The sequence below is a fragment of the Acomys russatus genome, chromosome 1 (genome assembly GCF_903995435.1).
Source record: "Acomys russatus chromosome 1, mAcoRus1.1, whole genome shotgun sequence".
Classification (NCBI taxonomy): Eukaryota; Metazoa; Chordata; class Mammalia; order Rodentia; family Muridae; genus Acomys; species Acomys russatus.
This window is the reverse complement of record NC_067137.1, coordinates 107,463,349-107,478,111: the sequence shown is the minus strand read 5'-3', so window position 1 is coordinate 107,478,111 and position 14,763 is coordinate 107,463,349. Positions and strand designations below refer to the sequence as shown.

General features: G+C 37.8%; 1 protein-coding gene across 8 annotated transcripts in view; it reads left to right on the top strand.

Annotated features, from left to right (window-relative positions):
- The window catches only part of Eml5 (EMAP like 5), a 107,618-nt gene that overhangs the window by 24,515 nt on the left and 68,340 nt on the right, over positions 1 to 14,763 (top strand). For all 8 annotated transcript variants that reach the window (XR_007831082.1, XM_051150318.1, XM_051150308.1 and 5 more), the window contains exons 5-10: positions 148 to 333; positions 1,735 to 1,870; positions 3,110 to 3,311; positions 5,280 to 5,417; positions 10,359 to 10,615; positions 12,445 to 12,657. Coding sequence is in view for 7 of the 8 variants with exons in the window: in XM_051150318.1 (XP_051006275.1) it covers positions 148 to 333; positions 1,735 to 1,870; positions 3,110 to 3,311; positions 5,280 to 5,417; positions 10,359 to 10,615; positions 12,445 to 12,657 (1,132 nt within the window). In the remaining variant the exon portion in view is untranslated. The remainder of the gene's footprint in view (positions 1 to 147; positions 334 to 1,734; positions 1,871 to 3,109; positions 3,312 to 5,279; positions 5,418 to 10,358; positions 10,616 to 12,444; positions 12,658 to 14,763) is intronic.

The following is a 14,763-nucleotide window of genomic DNA, read 5'->3' as shown; positions in this document are numbered from 1 at the left end:
GGGGATGTGAACATTGAATGCTATTTTATCATAAGACAACTATTTAGGTAATTTCTAGTCTGCTAGTATAGCATTGAACTGTTGAAAGTATTTTACTTGGCTTTATAAGCATTATTTGATAATATGCTTATACTGTATCCATTTTAGTTCTGGAGTTTGTGTGGAAATGCTCTGACCCCAAAACGAGGAGTTTTTGGTAAGACAGGTGACCTCCAGACAATATTGTGCCTAGCCTGTGCTCGGGACGAATTAACGTATTCTGGTGCACTCAATGGGGATATATATGTTTGGAAAGGAATCAATCTTATACGAACAATACAAGGAGCTCATACTGTAAGTATATTTGAATATTGTAAACACCTTTGGATGTTTACCACTTAACGTTCTTAAAACCAGCTGTCTAATGTAGCCTATTTCTAGCCAGTTTAGTTTCCTTAAAACGCTATTCTTAACAGTTTGTTTTTTTAAGATTTCAATTACGAACCATGCAATTAGACTCATACACATTTATTAACTTAGTATAGTTATTATCTTTTTAAAACCTTTCTTGTAACAGTATCTTTTTGAGAATACTGTTAAGTAAAGTGTGTTGACTTTAGCAATAAGAGTTTTCTAGATTAGCTGCAGTCAAATAAAGCTAGTGTTGTTAAGGCCAACTTAACCAGTAGGTAGCAGTTTGGGAACATGTAGGAAAACAAAGCAAAACCACAGACTCATGAAGCCAGGGGAGAAAGGACTTGATTTTTTAAATTAAGTGATTATTTACTTTGTGCATTTGAATGTTTGCTTGTGTGCATGTCTGTGCACTGTGTGTGTGCCTGGTGCCCTTGGAGGCCAGAAGGTTGCAGGGCATCCCCTGGAACTGGAGAGATACACCATTGCGAGCCTCCATGTGGGTGCTAGGAAGTGAATCCAGCTCCTTTGGAAGAGCTGCCAATGATCTCAGCCACTGAGCCATCTCTCTAGTCCCGGGGATTTTTTTTTTTTTTAATTCATGAGGTTTTGATGTAACTAAGTAAGAAAAGTATATTGTTAAAACTTTTTGTGGTTTTAAATTCAAACTGTTTTGCAGTTGAGTCACTCTTCCAACAGTGTATGGGGTTAGTTAGCATGGAGAGGTTTTCAAGTGAAAAGTACTGATGTACCAAAGAACCGTTTGTGAATGACTTGTCTAAGCAAAATGTCTGGAGACAAAAAAAAAAAAAAAAAAAAAGTATTTTTTTCATAAAAGGTGTGGTAATTCATATTATAACCTTTAGTATATAAAAGCTATTTTTTTCCTTCATGTTTTTCAGTATAGAATGTGAAGTGTTGTAAAATTTTGCTTATCTTCTGGAAGAAAAATGTTAATTTCCTTTTTTATTAATTACCCCTCTAGTCTTTCACTCCTGCTTGGTTGGTTGCATTGGTACATTTTGTTCATTTGTATATATTAGAAATATGTACTTTTTCAGTTATGTACACTGCAGCTAAGGGCCAGGAATGTGGCTCAGAGATTGGTAGAACGCTGGTCTAGCATTGTCGGGTCCTCGGTTCAATCCCTAGTACAATCCCTAGTATAGTAATGATGGTTTATATTTAAGATTTTTTATTGTGTTTTCTGATATATTTGTTTATATATTCATTTAATATTTATATATTCATAAGAAAGTATTGCTGAATGGATTTTTACCTTCATTTAGTAGTTGTTCTTAAGAAGCCCATGTTATTAAGTCATTTTCTACCTTCACCTAGGCAGGAATTTTTAGTATGAATGCTTGTGAAGAAGGTTTTGCTACTGGTGGCAGAGACGGCTGTATTCGTCTTTGGGATTTAACTTTTAAACCAATTACTGTGATTGATCTCAGGGAAACGGAACAGGGATATAAAGGTAATAATAAAATGAATGAGTTATGCTAAGCAAATTGTGAATGAGCCAATGGTTGCCTTTTAGTACACATGTTTTCTATAGGTTCTGTCAGAAAGACTTCAGCTGAAAGTTTGTGCTAACATTATAACAAAGGTCCTTTGTGTGTCTAATGCCTGTTTTAATGAAACCCACAAAAACATATGATAGACATTTATTCTTTTTAACTGTGGATTTCAAAAATACTGTTACAATGCTAAATAAACCTATTTGCCAAATGATCATGCAAATAAAATACATTGTAAATTCGTAAATGTTTGTTAATGGTTTAAATCATTTTTTTCTGATTAAAAACTTACTTTTTCAAAAATTATGGGATTTAAAAATAGACATAATAATAATAATAGGTTCTCAATGTAGCATATTAGTCACTAATATGTCATTGAATTATAAGACTAAAATTAGAAGTAACACATTTAGATCATATGTATTTAAGATATATTTAAATCATATTTGTGTTACTGGGGAGATGTGTAAGTTTGCTCTGTTTAGCTTCATCTATAAATTAAGACCACCATGAATATCTCCTAGTATTACATGAATTAATACATGTGAATTATTTAGAATGTTCAGTGCATAATAAGTTTTTAGATGTTAGCCATTATTCTATTTTCACTAGTTTGATGATCATTGTTCGGAAGCTTACAAAATATTATTCCTTTTTATGTTATCCTCAAGAGAATATTATGAAGGATAGAGGGTGTTTTTATTGGCAATGGTGTATAAATAAAAAATGGGATTTTTTTCATAAGGGCCAACATGAACTGTGGAAAATGAAGATAAAGTAAAAGTGAATTCCCTTTCCTTAAATATACTGATGAATAGGTTTCAGAAATGAGATACAGTGAGAAATCAGGTTGTTATGGAAGAAAACACAAAATGCACTTGTCTAAAGGCAGGGTCCTGAGCACAGAGTCCTGTGAGACCTTGACTACAGCAGCCCAACTCAACTCTCAGCAAAGGAGAAGGGAAAGGTTATCTAAAGGAGGGGTAGAAATTAGGTATGTCAAAAACGAAATCATTGTTCCTTATGAAAAAGAATGCAAACAATTGAAGACAATGGGGGTGTATATCCAGACTTTGTACTCTATCTTACAACTAAGATATAAAGGATACAAAAGTTAATTTCCAGTTAAGACTGAACTTTATTATTGTAGCACTGATATTAAGTTTAATATTGGTATTAAATGTGCTTTTTACCAGGTTTATCTGTGAGGAGTGTTTGTTGGCGAGGTGACCACATTTTAGTTGGAACCCAGGACAGTGAAATTTTTGAAATTGTTGTGCATGAAAGAAATAAACCTTTCCTAATTATGCAAGGGCATTGCGAAGGTGAGCTTTGGGCGCTCGCTGTTCATCCTACTAAACCTTTGGCTGTGACTGGCAGTGATGACCGTTCAGTCAGGTAAGTAAATCAGGCACTACAAAATTTCAAATTCAGATTGTAAGAACTAAGAATGTGTTAGTGATCATACACCTTAAATATATTGCACGAATGCCTCTGACGTATCATGGTATTCACCATTCACACATGTACACACTCAAAGAAGGAAATGTAAAATTGGTTCTAAAGTCTAACTCTGGGATGTATGTAAGCTGTAGGCAATGTGTAAACAAATGAATATGTCTGTGTTCCTATCAAAGTTTATTTATAGACACGAAATCTGAACTTTGTATATTTTTTTATGTTTTAAAATTTTATTCTTTTATGGTTTTCAACAATTGAAAAATAAAATTCATCTTTAGTTCCCAGTAGATAAAAACATGCAGCCATGTTTTAGTCCCAGGATTTGCCCCAGAGGATGTGTTTGCTAACACTTGGGAAGCATAAGAAATCTGCAGCAAACGCAGCACTTAATGTTGCAGCATTGAAACTTTGTGGTCAGGATAGGCAGGACGCATCAGCACAGAATGGCCAACTCGAGTGATTGGAGCACGCGCTTGAGAGCGAGAGAGAGAAGGGAAGGAATAAAGGAGAAACCACTTTTATATGTAGGCAATGTGACTGTCTATGTAGGAGCATCCAAAGAAAATGCAAAGAAATTCATGGAACTGAAAGGGAATTGGTGGAGCTGGAGAGATAGCTCGGTGCTTAAGAGTGTTTGCTGTTCCTTCAGTGGGCCAAGAGTTTGGTTCCCAGCAGCCACATTGGGCAGCTCACAACCAACTGTATCTGAAGCTGTATTTTGGCTTCCTCTGACACCTGTGTGCATGAGCTCAGACACATATACAAAAATAAAAAATAAATTTGAAGAAACTAGCAAATCTCTTGGTTATAAAAGAGTATGAAACTAGTATACAAAATTTACTTTCCTATAAAATAGCATGAGGGTCTTTTTGGTTTTAATTAAACATTTTCAGCATCAGGTTTTTAAAAAGGTAATGCCCATGGGCTAGAGAGATGGTTCAGCAGTTAAGAGCACTAGTTGCTCTTCCAGAGGTCCTGAGTTCAATTCCCAGAAACCACATGGTGGCTCACAACCATCTATACTGGGATCTGATACTCTCTTCTGGCACACAGGTGTATATGCAGATAGAGTACTCATATACATAAAGTAAATTAATTAATTAAAAAAATAATGTCTATAAAATCATTTCAAAAATCCATTTCTCCCTGTTGATCTTTTTCTGATGTCTTGTGGTAGATGCTTAGTCATTAAATTATAGCTTTTGTATTATAAAGTAGGTGGCAAAATGTTCTACATATTTTGGCTATAGTCCCTGAGTTTCATCACTGTGTTAATATGGTGACAGTTTACTATTTTAATTTTATTAATGTATGTATATGTGCATGCACATGTATGCTGCATGTGTATACTGAGTCCCCATGGAGGTGAGAAGGAGGGTATGGATCCCTTGGAGCTGAAGTTTCAGGTGGTGTCAAGCTACCTGGGTAGGTGCTGGGACCTCAGCTCAGCTCCTCTGAAAGACCAATATACTCTTCTAATTGCTGAACCATCTTTCTAGCTCTCAAGTTTTGATGCGAAGTTTTATTATAGCTTATTTGAATATGTTAGATCTTCATTGGTATTTTTCTTTGCTCTTTGTATGTGAGAGTATGAGTTCACAAATGCCGGGACACATGTGGAGTCAGGACAGCTTTGGGGAGCTGGTTCTCTCCTTCCATTGTGAGTTTTGGGGAGTGTGCTGTAAGCACTTTTACCTCTGGAGCCGTCTCGCCATCCCTGCTATAATATTTTAAAAACAAGAAATTCCAATACTCTCTTTTACTTTAATTATGAATAATATTGCCATTTTCACAGAGACAAATATCTTCCTTTTAACCAGTTCATTTTAACTAAAATGTTCCTACAGGGATTATTATTTTTATAATATATATTAATTATTTTTATTTTTGAATTAACTTGTACAGGATTTGGAGCCTTGTAGATCATGCTTTAATAGCGAGATGTAATATGGAAGAACCAATTCGATGTGCTGCTGTCAATGTAGATGGGATCCACCTTGCCCTTGGGATGAAGGATGGGTCATTCACTGTCCTTAGAGTGAGGTATGCAATTAGTGTAGAAACAGAAACACTAATGACTTGTTTTGTTATAATGCATAGTACTTGTTGCTCTTTAACCACATATTCTTTCCCACTTCTTTTGTATGTGCTCCAAATAGTAGTTTCATTAAATGAATATACTTATAAAAATAGCTTTGTTGGAAATTAAATTCAAGAACTTTTATCTGGGGCATTAAGAGTGCTTAGCAGATAGGTTGAGAGATGGCCCGGTGATTAAGAGAGCTACTGTTCTTGCAGAGGAACCGGGTTTGGTTCCCAGAACCAACATGGTGGCTCACAACTAACTTCTCCTAACTCCAATTCAAGGGGACTCGACTTGATCTTCTGTCTTCTGCAGGCTCCTGCACACATGTAGCACACGTAACCTTGAGCAGACACATATTGGTGTGCGCACGTGCGCACACACACACACACACACACACACACACACACACAAGAATGCTTAGTACAGTGCTGGCTAAAGCTCTGAATTAAAACTTGGGCCTTGACTTTCTGTTGGTAGTAGTATTTTCAGTCATGATCCTTTATTGCTAAGCAACCTTATGGCTATGAGAAATGACTGAGTAGGGTTTTTTGTTTGCTTGTTTGTATCTTTATAATTTGAAAAAAATGCCCATATCTTTTCACTTTTAATGCTTAAGGAATTTATTTAAGGCTGGGCATGGTGGCACATGCCTTTAATCCCAGCACTCAGGAAGCAAAGGCAGGAGAATTTCTGTGAATTCAAAGCCAGCCTGGCCTACCCAATAAGTTCCAGGTCAGCCACCACTACATTGGGAGTCCCTGTATCAAACAAACAAACAAACAAACAAACAAACAGAATTTGTTAAAGCTGGTCTAGTTGATGTTGAATTATAGGTAGGTACATTGAGTTTCTATCCTGTGAGGTCATTAGAAACAGTGCTGTAGAGCCACAGCATGTGCGCAAAACAGTGTGTATGAAATCTTCTCCAGCTCAGTAATCCTCAGCCCAGGTACTCAGGCCAGAAATGATTTATTTATTTTTACTTAGCCTCTCTTGTTTAAGAGTCACTTTCACAAAAGCTGTCAAGGTAATTTTCTGTCTCCAGCTTTACTGTTACATTCCTGTGTGAGCTTTGTCATCTCCTCACTGGACTGGTGGGATAGAAAGTGGAACTGCCCTCCTTACCATCTCAAACCGTCTCACACTGCCATGGTTGAGATTCCTGCTTTCTTTATTAATTAAATATGTACTTTGACAAACACACACACACACACACATGTACACTGCATATTTTGGCTACTCTCATTCCTTACTCTGTGTTAGCTCCCTTCCCCACCACCAACTCTTCTTCATCCCTACAAATCTCTTTGCCATACTCATAACTTTTTGCTTTGTTTTCTAACCATTGAGAGTAACCACAGCCTTTGTGACCATGATTTTGGAACTGTACTGGAGTCTGATGGGGCCACATAACTGAAGACAACTCCCTCTCTCCCAGCATGTATGTCAGTACAATAGCCAGTAGTTCTGCAGGGTGCCTGGGACCCTATGTGCGCCTCCCTTCATCTATGAGTGACTAGGAAAGACCAATGATGTTTTTCTTCTCCAGCAACTCTGGCTGTGTGGAAGTTACAGCAGGGAAGATGTTTCCAGCTCCCTTTCAGCTTTATTTTAGAGGTTCCTTTTTTTTTTTTTTTTTTTCACATCTGAATAGCTTTGTTATCGAGAGTCTTATCAATAAGGCAGAAGTGTGCCTGTTCAGAGGTCTTCGGATGATCTTTAAAGTATTATTGATAATTAGATTTTCTATAGTAATCAATAAATCTGTAAATTAGTATTCTTTTTTTCTTTTTTTCTTGTTTTTTTTTCATTTTATTATTTTATTCATATTACATCTTGATTGTTAGCCCTTCCCCTGTTTCCTCCCATTCTTCCCTCCCTCCCACTTCCCCCCTTCCCCCTCCCATATGTCTGTGATTGAGGAAGACCTCCTCCCCCTATATATGCTCTTAGAATATCGAGTCTCTTCTTGGTAACTTGCTATCCTTCCTCTGAGTGCCGCCAGGTCTCCCCATGCAGGGGACGTGGTCAGAAAAGGGGCCCCAGAGTTTGTGTGAGAGTCAGATCTCACTCTTCACTCAACGGTGGAGAATATCATGTTCATCGGCTATTTTGGAGGTTTCTTTTAAGTCACATGTGGCGGCAGTCATCTTCTTTCCAAAGGCTGTCTCCTCCTTAGGCTGAAGACTGCAGTTCTTGATGTGGTGTGCAATGTCCATCTCGAATCTGCTTTTCTGTACCTCACTCTGTTTTGTTTTGTTTTTTCACCTATACAAAACTTCCTCACAACTGGGCCTGATAGTGCAGACTTGCAATCCAAGTTATTAAGGAGGCAGAGGCAGGAGGACTGTGAATTGAAAGTCTTGCTGGACTTGAGTTCAAGGCAAGCCTGCCTAATTTAGTGACTCAAAATAAATAAATAAATAAATAGACTTTAGTTAAATAGTAGAGTGCTTGCCCAGCATGTACAAGGCTCTAGGTTTGATTCCCAGTATGGAAAATAACTGTAGGTTTTTACAGTTGAGATGGGGTATAAGTTTTCTCTTAAAATTGCTTTTATATAATATATTTTATTTCAGTAATTATAGATCTTCAGTGACATTTAATAAATCCACATTATTGTGCCACTACTATCTTCTCTAAACTTTTAATCTTTGTATGTGGATTTGGCTTGACATAACTGCAGCCATTTTGATTCGGAACTGCCACATTGATTCAGGTTAACCTGAGTTGGCATTTCCTGAATAGTTTCTCAGCACACCACAAACCGACAAAATCTATGGAGTTATTTAGAGCTTTCAACCAGACCTTGGCACTGGGAAGGTACCTGACTCCTTGACACTGGCAAGATAAACTTGCTTGTGGGGGTTGTGGGGTTGAACTTGAGCTTGCTTGTTGTACACTTCTGTCAGTGGTTCGCAAGACTGCACTCTGCAAACCTGGATTTTGTCTGCCTCTCTTTCCTTGGTTTCACTCTGTCTTACTAGTCTATGTTTGGCTTCATTGTTTGCTGCTCTTCCCACTAATGTCCGTGTCCACATCATGCCCACTTCAAATAGCACGCCCACTACATGCTGCCGTGCCCGGTCTGTGCTGTGTCTTATTCCCAAAGAACCTTCTCTTCTCTTTTAGGCATAGCCAGTGCCTCACTCACGTCCATCTTATGCTCAGGTCAGAGTTGCTGTGGCTTCTTCTTGCTTTCAATCTAGTTTTAGCCAGACTTTTAGTCTCCCTTGCAGCTTCACATATTCCTTTTGAGCAATTACCATATATTGTCATAGCTATTTTATGTCTATGTCATGCAAGGTCAGCTCAAGTTTGAATCCCCAGCACTAAAACAACATAAATGTTCAGTGCTATTAAAAGGATTTGCTCCAAGCTCTATTTAGAAAATTAAAAAAAAACAAGAAACATACTTCTGCTTCTGAAATTGCTAACCTGGAGCACTTCAAACGACTGATGCAGAATTTATATGGAGAGACTGCTGCCGCTGAGAAGTAGTGCTCTTTCCCTGCTCTTGCCCCTCTTTGCTGCATCCCTGCCCTTCCCACTCCGTCCAGTTCTAGAAGTTTGAAAACTCAACTGTGTTAAACTTAAGTGTTCATCTGTTTTTATGGCTGTTACCAACACCCATGCTATTTTGGAAATTCATTTTAAGGTATCCTAGAAAACTATGGCTGAACAGTGGTCTTTTTGCTGTTGTGGTTTAATAAATTAAGCTGAGCATAGTGGTAGATGCCTGTAATTCGGGTGCTTGGGAGGCAGAAGCAGAAAGATTGGGAGTTTGAGGCCAGGCTGGGCTACATAATGAGACTCTCAAAAAAGGGAACATTTAAAATGAAATTCACTAGTAAGGAAAAATGAATAAAAACAGCCAAGGTAGTTATATAAATGTGTCTCCTGCTATAGCAGCTCCTTCTGCAAGAGGCATTCCTCCTGGGCTGTGACATGTGGCAGCAGTTGTTGGAGTCTTTTGAACCTAGAGAAGGAAGTCAGTTAAGACACAAGCCTGGTGGGGACCTGCCATGTCACCTGACAAGCTGATAGCTCCCACCACCTCAGCTGTGCTGGACAGTCAACATGGATCATTTGACTGGAGTTATTGCAGCACTAAGGCTTCATCCCCCAGCAGTCTCTGTTTCCTGTCTCAGCATGTTTACTTTCTTCAGCTGAGTCTGCTCGGTCAGAAGCTGGCTGTGGGGGTTGTTGCAAACACCCTCTCATCTCAAGGCCCTAAAGATATCTATTCAGATATATTGCTGAAGCAGTGCATTCTTTCATGCTCTTCTTACTTTCCAAATGTCAGTTTGTACATTTGACTCATTATAAAAAATGTGAGCTGGGTGTGGTGGCACTCGCCTTTAATCCCAGAGGCAGACAGATTGCTGTGAGTTCAAGGCCAGCCTGGTCTACAAAGTGAGTCTAGGACAGCCTAGGCTACACAGAGAACCCCTGTTTCAAAAAACCAAAACCAAACATATAAAAACTATGGAAATTATAGTGTTTAAGAATATTTCATAAATTTAGTATTTACAAAGAACTTTTATCTTTAAAAAAAATCTGGTTAAATATTTTACTATCTGAACCTAGAAATTTAGTAGGAAGCTATATGAAAATAAGGTTATTTATGCACTGAAATTTAGCATTTTTCTTTTCTACTTTTTTTTGGGGGGGCGGTGCTGGGGTTCAAATCCAGGACTTCATACTGGACAAGTGCTCTGTCACCACATGCTGCAGCGTCCATTTTTTTTTCCTATTTATTTCTGGTCAGTAAAATAATTATTCCCAAGCAGATGCTACTTACTTTCCTTTCATGTATGTCACAGCCAGAATTTGGAGATATTTTTAAACAGTTCTCCTGTGATTTTTGTTCATAGGGTCTTTTTTCTTTTTCACAGAGATATGACTGAAGTTGTACATATTAAAGACAGGAAAGAAGCAATCCATGAGCTAAAATATTCTCCAGATGGCACTTACCTTGCTGTTGGCTGCAATGACAGCTCGGTTGACATCTATGGAGTTGCTCAGCGATACAAAAAAGTTGGTGAATGTGTTGGTTCAATTAGCTTCATCACTCATCTGGACTGGTCTTCCGACAGTAGATATCTACAGACAAACGACGGCAACGGGAAGCGACTGCTCTTTAAGATGCCAGGTAAACTTTTCTAGCACATTACATATAGATCATAGACTTTTAATGTCTGTAGTATTTAATCTTTAATTAAGAGTAAGTTGCAGCTGGGTGTGGTGGTGCACGCCTTTAATCCCAGCACTTGAGGAGGAAGAGGCAGGTGGATCTTTGTGAGTTTGAGGCCAGCCTGGTCTATAGAGTGAGTCTAGGACAGCCTGGCTACATAGGGAAACCCTGTTTCAGAAAAAGAAAGAAAGAAAGGAAGAAAGGAAAGAGAGTAAGTTGTAAATTATACTTGATTATAGGCATAGTAATCTGAGCTATTTCAGGCATATTGGTCTTTTCTATAAGACAGATATCTTCAGAGTTCTTCGCCAGAATATCGAGTTGTAAATATGTTTAAAATACGTAATGTGGTATTTTTTTTTTTTAATTTGAGATAGAGTCTCGTCATATTTTATGGGTAGACTATAACTAGCTATATAGCCCAGGCTGGCCTCACATTTGGAGATCTGCTTGCCTCTGCCTTCCAAGTGCTGGGATTAAAGACAAGTATCACTATGTCCAGTTTAATGTGATTTTTTAAAAATGTACATATAATGGAGATTAAAAAATTATTTTAACAATCATACTAGTTGGTATACCTATCACCTAATATAGTTACTGTACTTTTCACATGTATAGAAACATTTCAAGCATGCCATGAGTAATAAGCATGAGTAATAACAGTTACCTTGCTGTACATTCAGAAAGGACACTCAGAACTCACCCTGTCCAACTGGAACTTAGTGCCCTGGACAGCGTCTTCCCAGCACTCCAAGCCCTTCTTAATTAAAACTCCTCACTTCTCACAGCGACCTTCTACACCTCTGCTTCATGTGGTGCTTTGTGAATTAATAACTCTTGTAAGAGCTTACTTAATAAGACCAGTTGCGTAATACAGTCAATGGGTCTCCTCCAAGCTTTTCACTGATGGTTTATAATGAAGTTCTACTGAGCCCTAAAGTCCTCTTTCCTCGCATGAATGTATCACCCTCCACTGATCATTCCTTTTTAGTCTTTTCTGGTGTTTCCTCCCTATGATGCGTCTTGAGTTTCTTTTATTAATACATGATTTGCCACTTTGTCATAGCATTTCCCTTTCCTCATTTCCTTCCCTCCTTCCTCCCTGCCCCTCTGTTCCCTGCCCCCCCCCCATTTCCCTTCTACCCCTTTTTTCTCTCTCCTTTCCTCCCTTACTTGCTCTCTCCCTTTTTTCTCTCTCTCCCTCCCTCCCTCCCTCCTCTCCTTGTTTGGATTTTTATTGAACACATTATAGAAGATGTTTAGTCAAAAAGACCCAAGCCATTGCCATCAGTAGACCCCTTAGATTCTTTCTGTGCTTTCACCTTTTTCTCCTCTGCGCAGCTACACAGTGAGCAGTCATTTCATTGTTGTCCTAAGTATAAGCTAAGCATAGATGTAGGAGAGTTGCCAGAAAGGAGGGCCTCACTCATCTGAGTGTAGCCTTAGCTTCCTTAGATCCAACCACTTTGATAACCTCTGAAGAAAGACATCTTCTGTTTTGTTCTGTTTTTTTTAATCTCACCCAGTTGTCACTAATTTATATCAGCATCTTAATAAGATTCAGTTCTGTTTTCCATATGAATGAGTCTGCTGAATTGATAATTATGTTCAAACTCTCTAAGTCAGTATGTTAGTAGAATTTAAAATTTTTTTAAATTTTGTTTTCTAATCCACACTTAGCTGTCTGGTTATTCTTCTCTGACTTAGGTATAAGATATTAAAATTTATACCTGAGTGAAAAGAATCAAATGAAGTAATTTTTTAAATAAAGACTCTTTTATTTTTAGGAGGAAAGGAAGTGACAAGTAAAGAAGAAATGAAAGGCATTCACTGGGCTTCATGGACATGTGTTTCAGGCCTTGAAGTCAATGGCATTTGGCCCAAGTATTCTGATATCAATGACATAAATTCAGTAGATGGAAATTATGTTGGCCAGGTGTTAGTCACAGCTGACGACTATGGTGTGGTAAAATTATTTCGGTACCCATGTTTAAGAAAAGGTATCTTTCTTTCTAATATTTTAACTAACCATCTCATAAAAAATGTTATGCTCTGACATAGTTTAGATAAATTATAGAAGTTAGTATTGAATTTATTTAAAATTATTTTTATCTTATGTACATTGGTGTTTTGTCTACATGTATATGTGTATGAGGGTGTCAGATTCCCTGGAACAGGAGTTACAGACAGGTGTGAACTGCCATGCGGGTGCTGGGAATTTAACCAGGGTCCTCTGGAAGAGCAGACAGTGCTCTCAACCGCTGAACCATCTCTCCAACCCCAGAAGTTAATATTTTAGAGTGTATACTTATTGGTGAAGACTTTTATTATGCCAGCTCAAAAATTATCCAAACTGAACTATTCAGTTAACTACAGCATGTATTTAATTTGGAAGTCTGTGACTTCAGGAAAAAATTCAGTCCAACCTGACACGATTTCTTAGATTGCTCATGATGATGGAATTTTATATATCAATAAAAATTCAAATGATAGAATATTACATAAGACGAAAATATCTCTTTAATCATGAGGAAACAGTAGACAAACCCAAATTGAATGGTATTCAGCAAAATATCTGGTGTTAAAAATAGCTATAAAAACTGGGCATATTTGACTTTTATTACATCGATTCCTATGTTACATTGTATGCTTTTCTTGTGTGTTGCACCAACCTTGCATTCCTAGAACAAGTCACCATAGGTTTTGTTTTTTAATACTTTTAAATATGTTGCTGGAGTCTTTTGTTTTTATTTTTTGATGTCTTAAATCTTTTAGAGGACTTTTGGGCTGGTTGGGCTGGGGGTACTGTCATTGGGTAAGTCAGACTAGTTATATCAATTTCACTTAAAAACAAAGACCTCAGGTCAAAGTGGTCACTTATCTTACTATAAAAAACTGATCTGTAAGCTTTACTCAGAGTAGTAAGATTATGCCGTGCATTTTTTTTTTTTTTGTTGTTGTTCTTATGCTTGTTTTGTTTTGTTTGTAGACAGGCTTTTCTTACAGAGTGTAGAGTTGTTTTGTTCATCTTTTTGTTTTATATTTGTGCTAATGGGGATCAAAGCCAGGGACTGATGATACACATTAGGTAAACGCTGTACCAGTGAACTATATATACCTTTTCCCTTTTAAGACAGTATGTTTTGGGGCTGGAGAGATGGCTCAGCGGTTAAAAGCACTGACTTCTCTTCCAGAGGTCATGAGTTCAATTCCCAGCAACCACATGGTGGCTGACAACCATCTATAATGTGATCTGATGTGCACTGTATACATAACAAATAAACCTTAAAAATAAATAAATCATTAAAAATTCTTTAAAAACAAAACAACAACAAAAAAAACAGTATGTTTTGAGGTAATGTCTCACAAATTTACTCAGGCGGGCCTCAAACTTGTGATTTTTCTATCTTAGCCTTCCTAGTAGCCAGGTGTGAACCAGCACACCTATCACCTCACAGTTTGTCTTTCTGTGTTTCTTGATTGTTTCTTTTATTTAGTTAAAATATAATCACATCGTTTTCTCCCCTCTTTTCTCCTTCCCACACCTCTTATGACCACCCTTTTAAATTTGTTGGTTAATTATTATATATACATCCACACCCACACATGTATCTACAAATCAATATATAAATGCAGAAAGGCTGTTTACTGTTGCTTGCTTGCTTGTTCGTTTTTTAAATGGCTTACCTCTTGGAACTGGATAAGACTTAGGGTGCTCTTCTCTGAGGAAGACTCATTCTCTCTCTCTCAGTAGTTTGTAATTGCTTGGAACTCTTCTTCTAGGCATGGGACCATTTTCAATTCCCCTCCACCACAGTGAACTTTGGCACGCCACCTAGTGTTCAGGTCTGTGTAGGCAACAGCACTGTTGAGACTTCATGGGTGAAGCTTCCCTGTCGTGTCTAGAAGACCCAGTCTTACAGAAGGCCTCCAGGGTCTTTCCTTCCTTCCACGGCAGTCCCCAAGCCTTAGCTGTAAGCATTGTGCCACAGATGTATCAGCTGGGACTGGGCTCCCACAGTTTGACCTTCCGTAATAATCTTTGCTGCAAAAAGTAGTTTCTTTGTCAAGGATTAGGCCCTGTACTTACATATCTGTGGGTATAA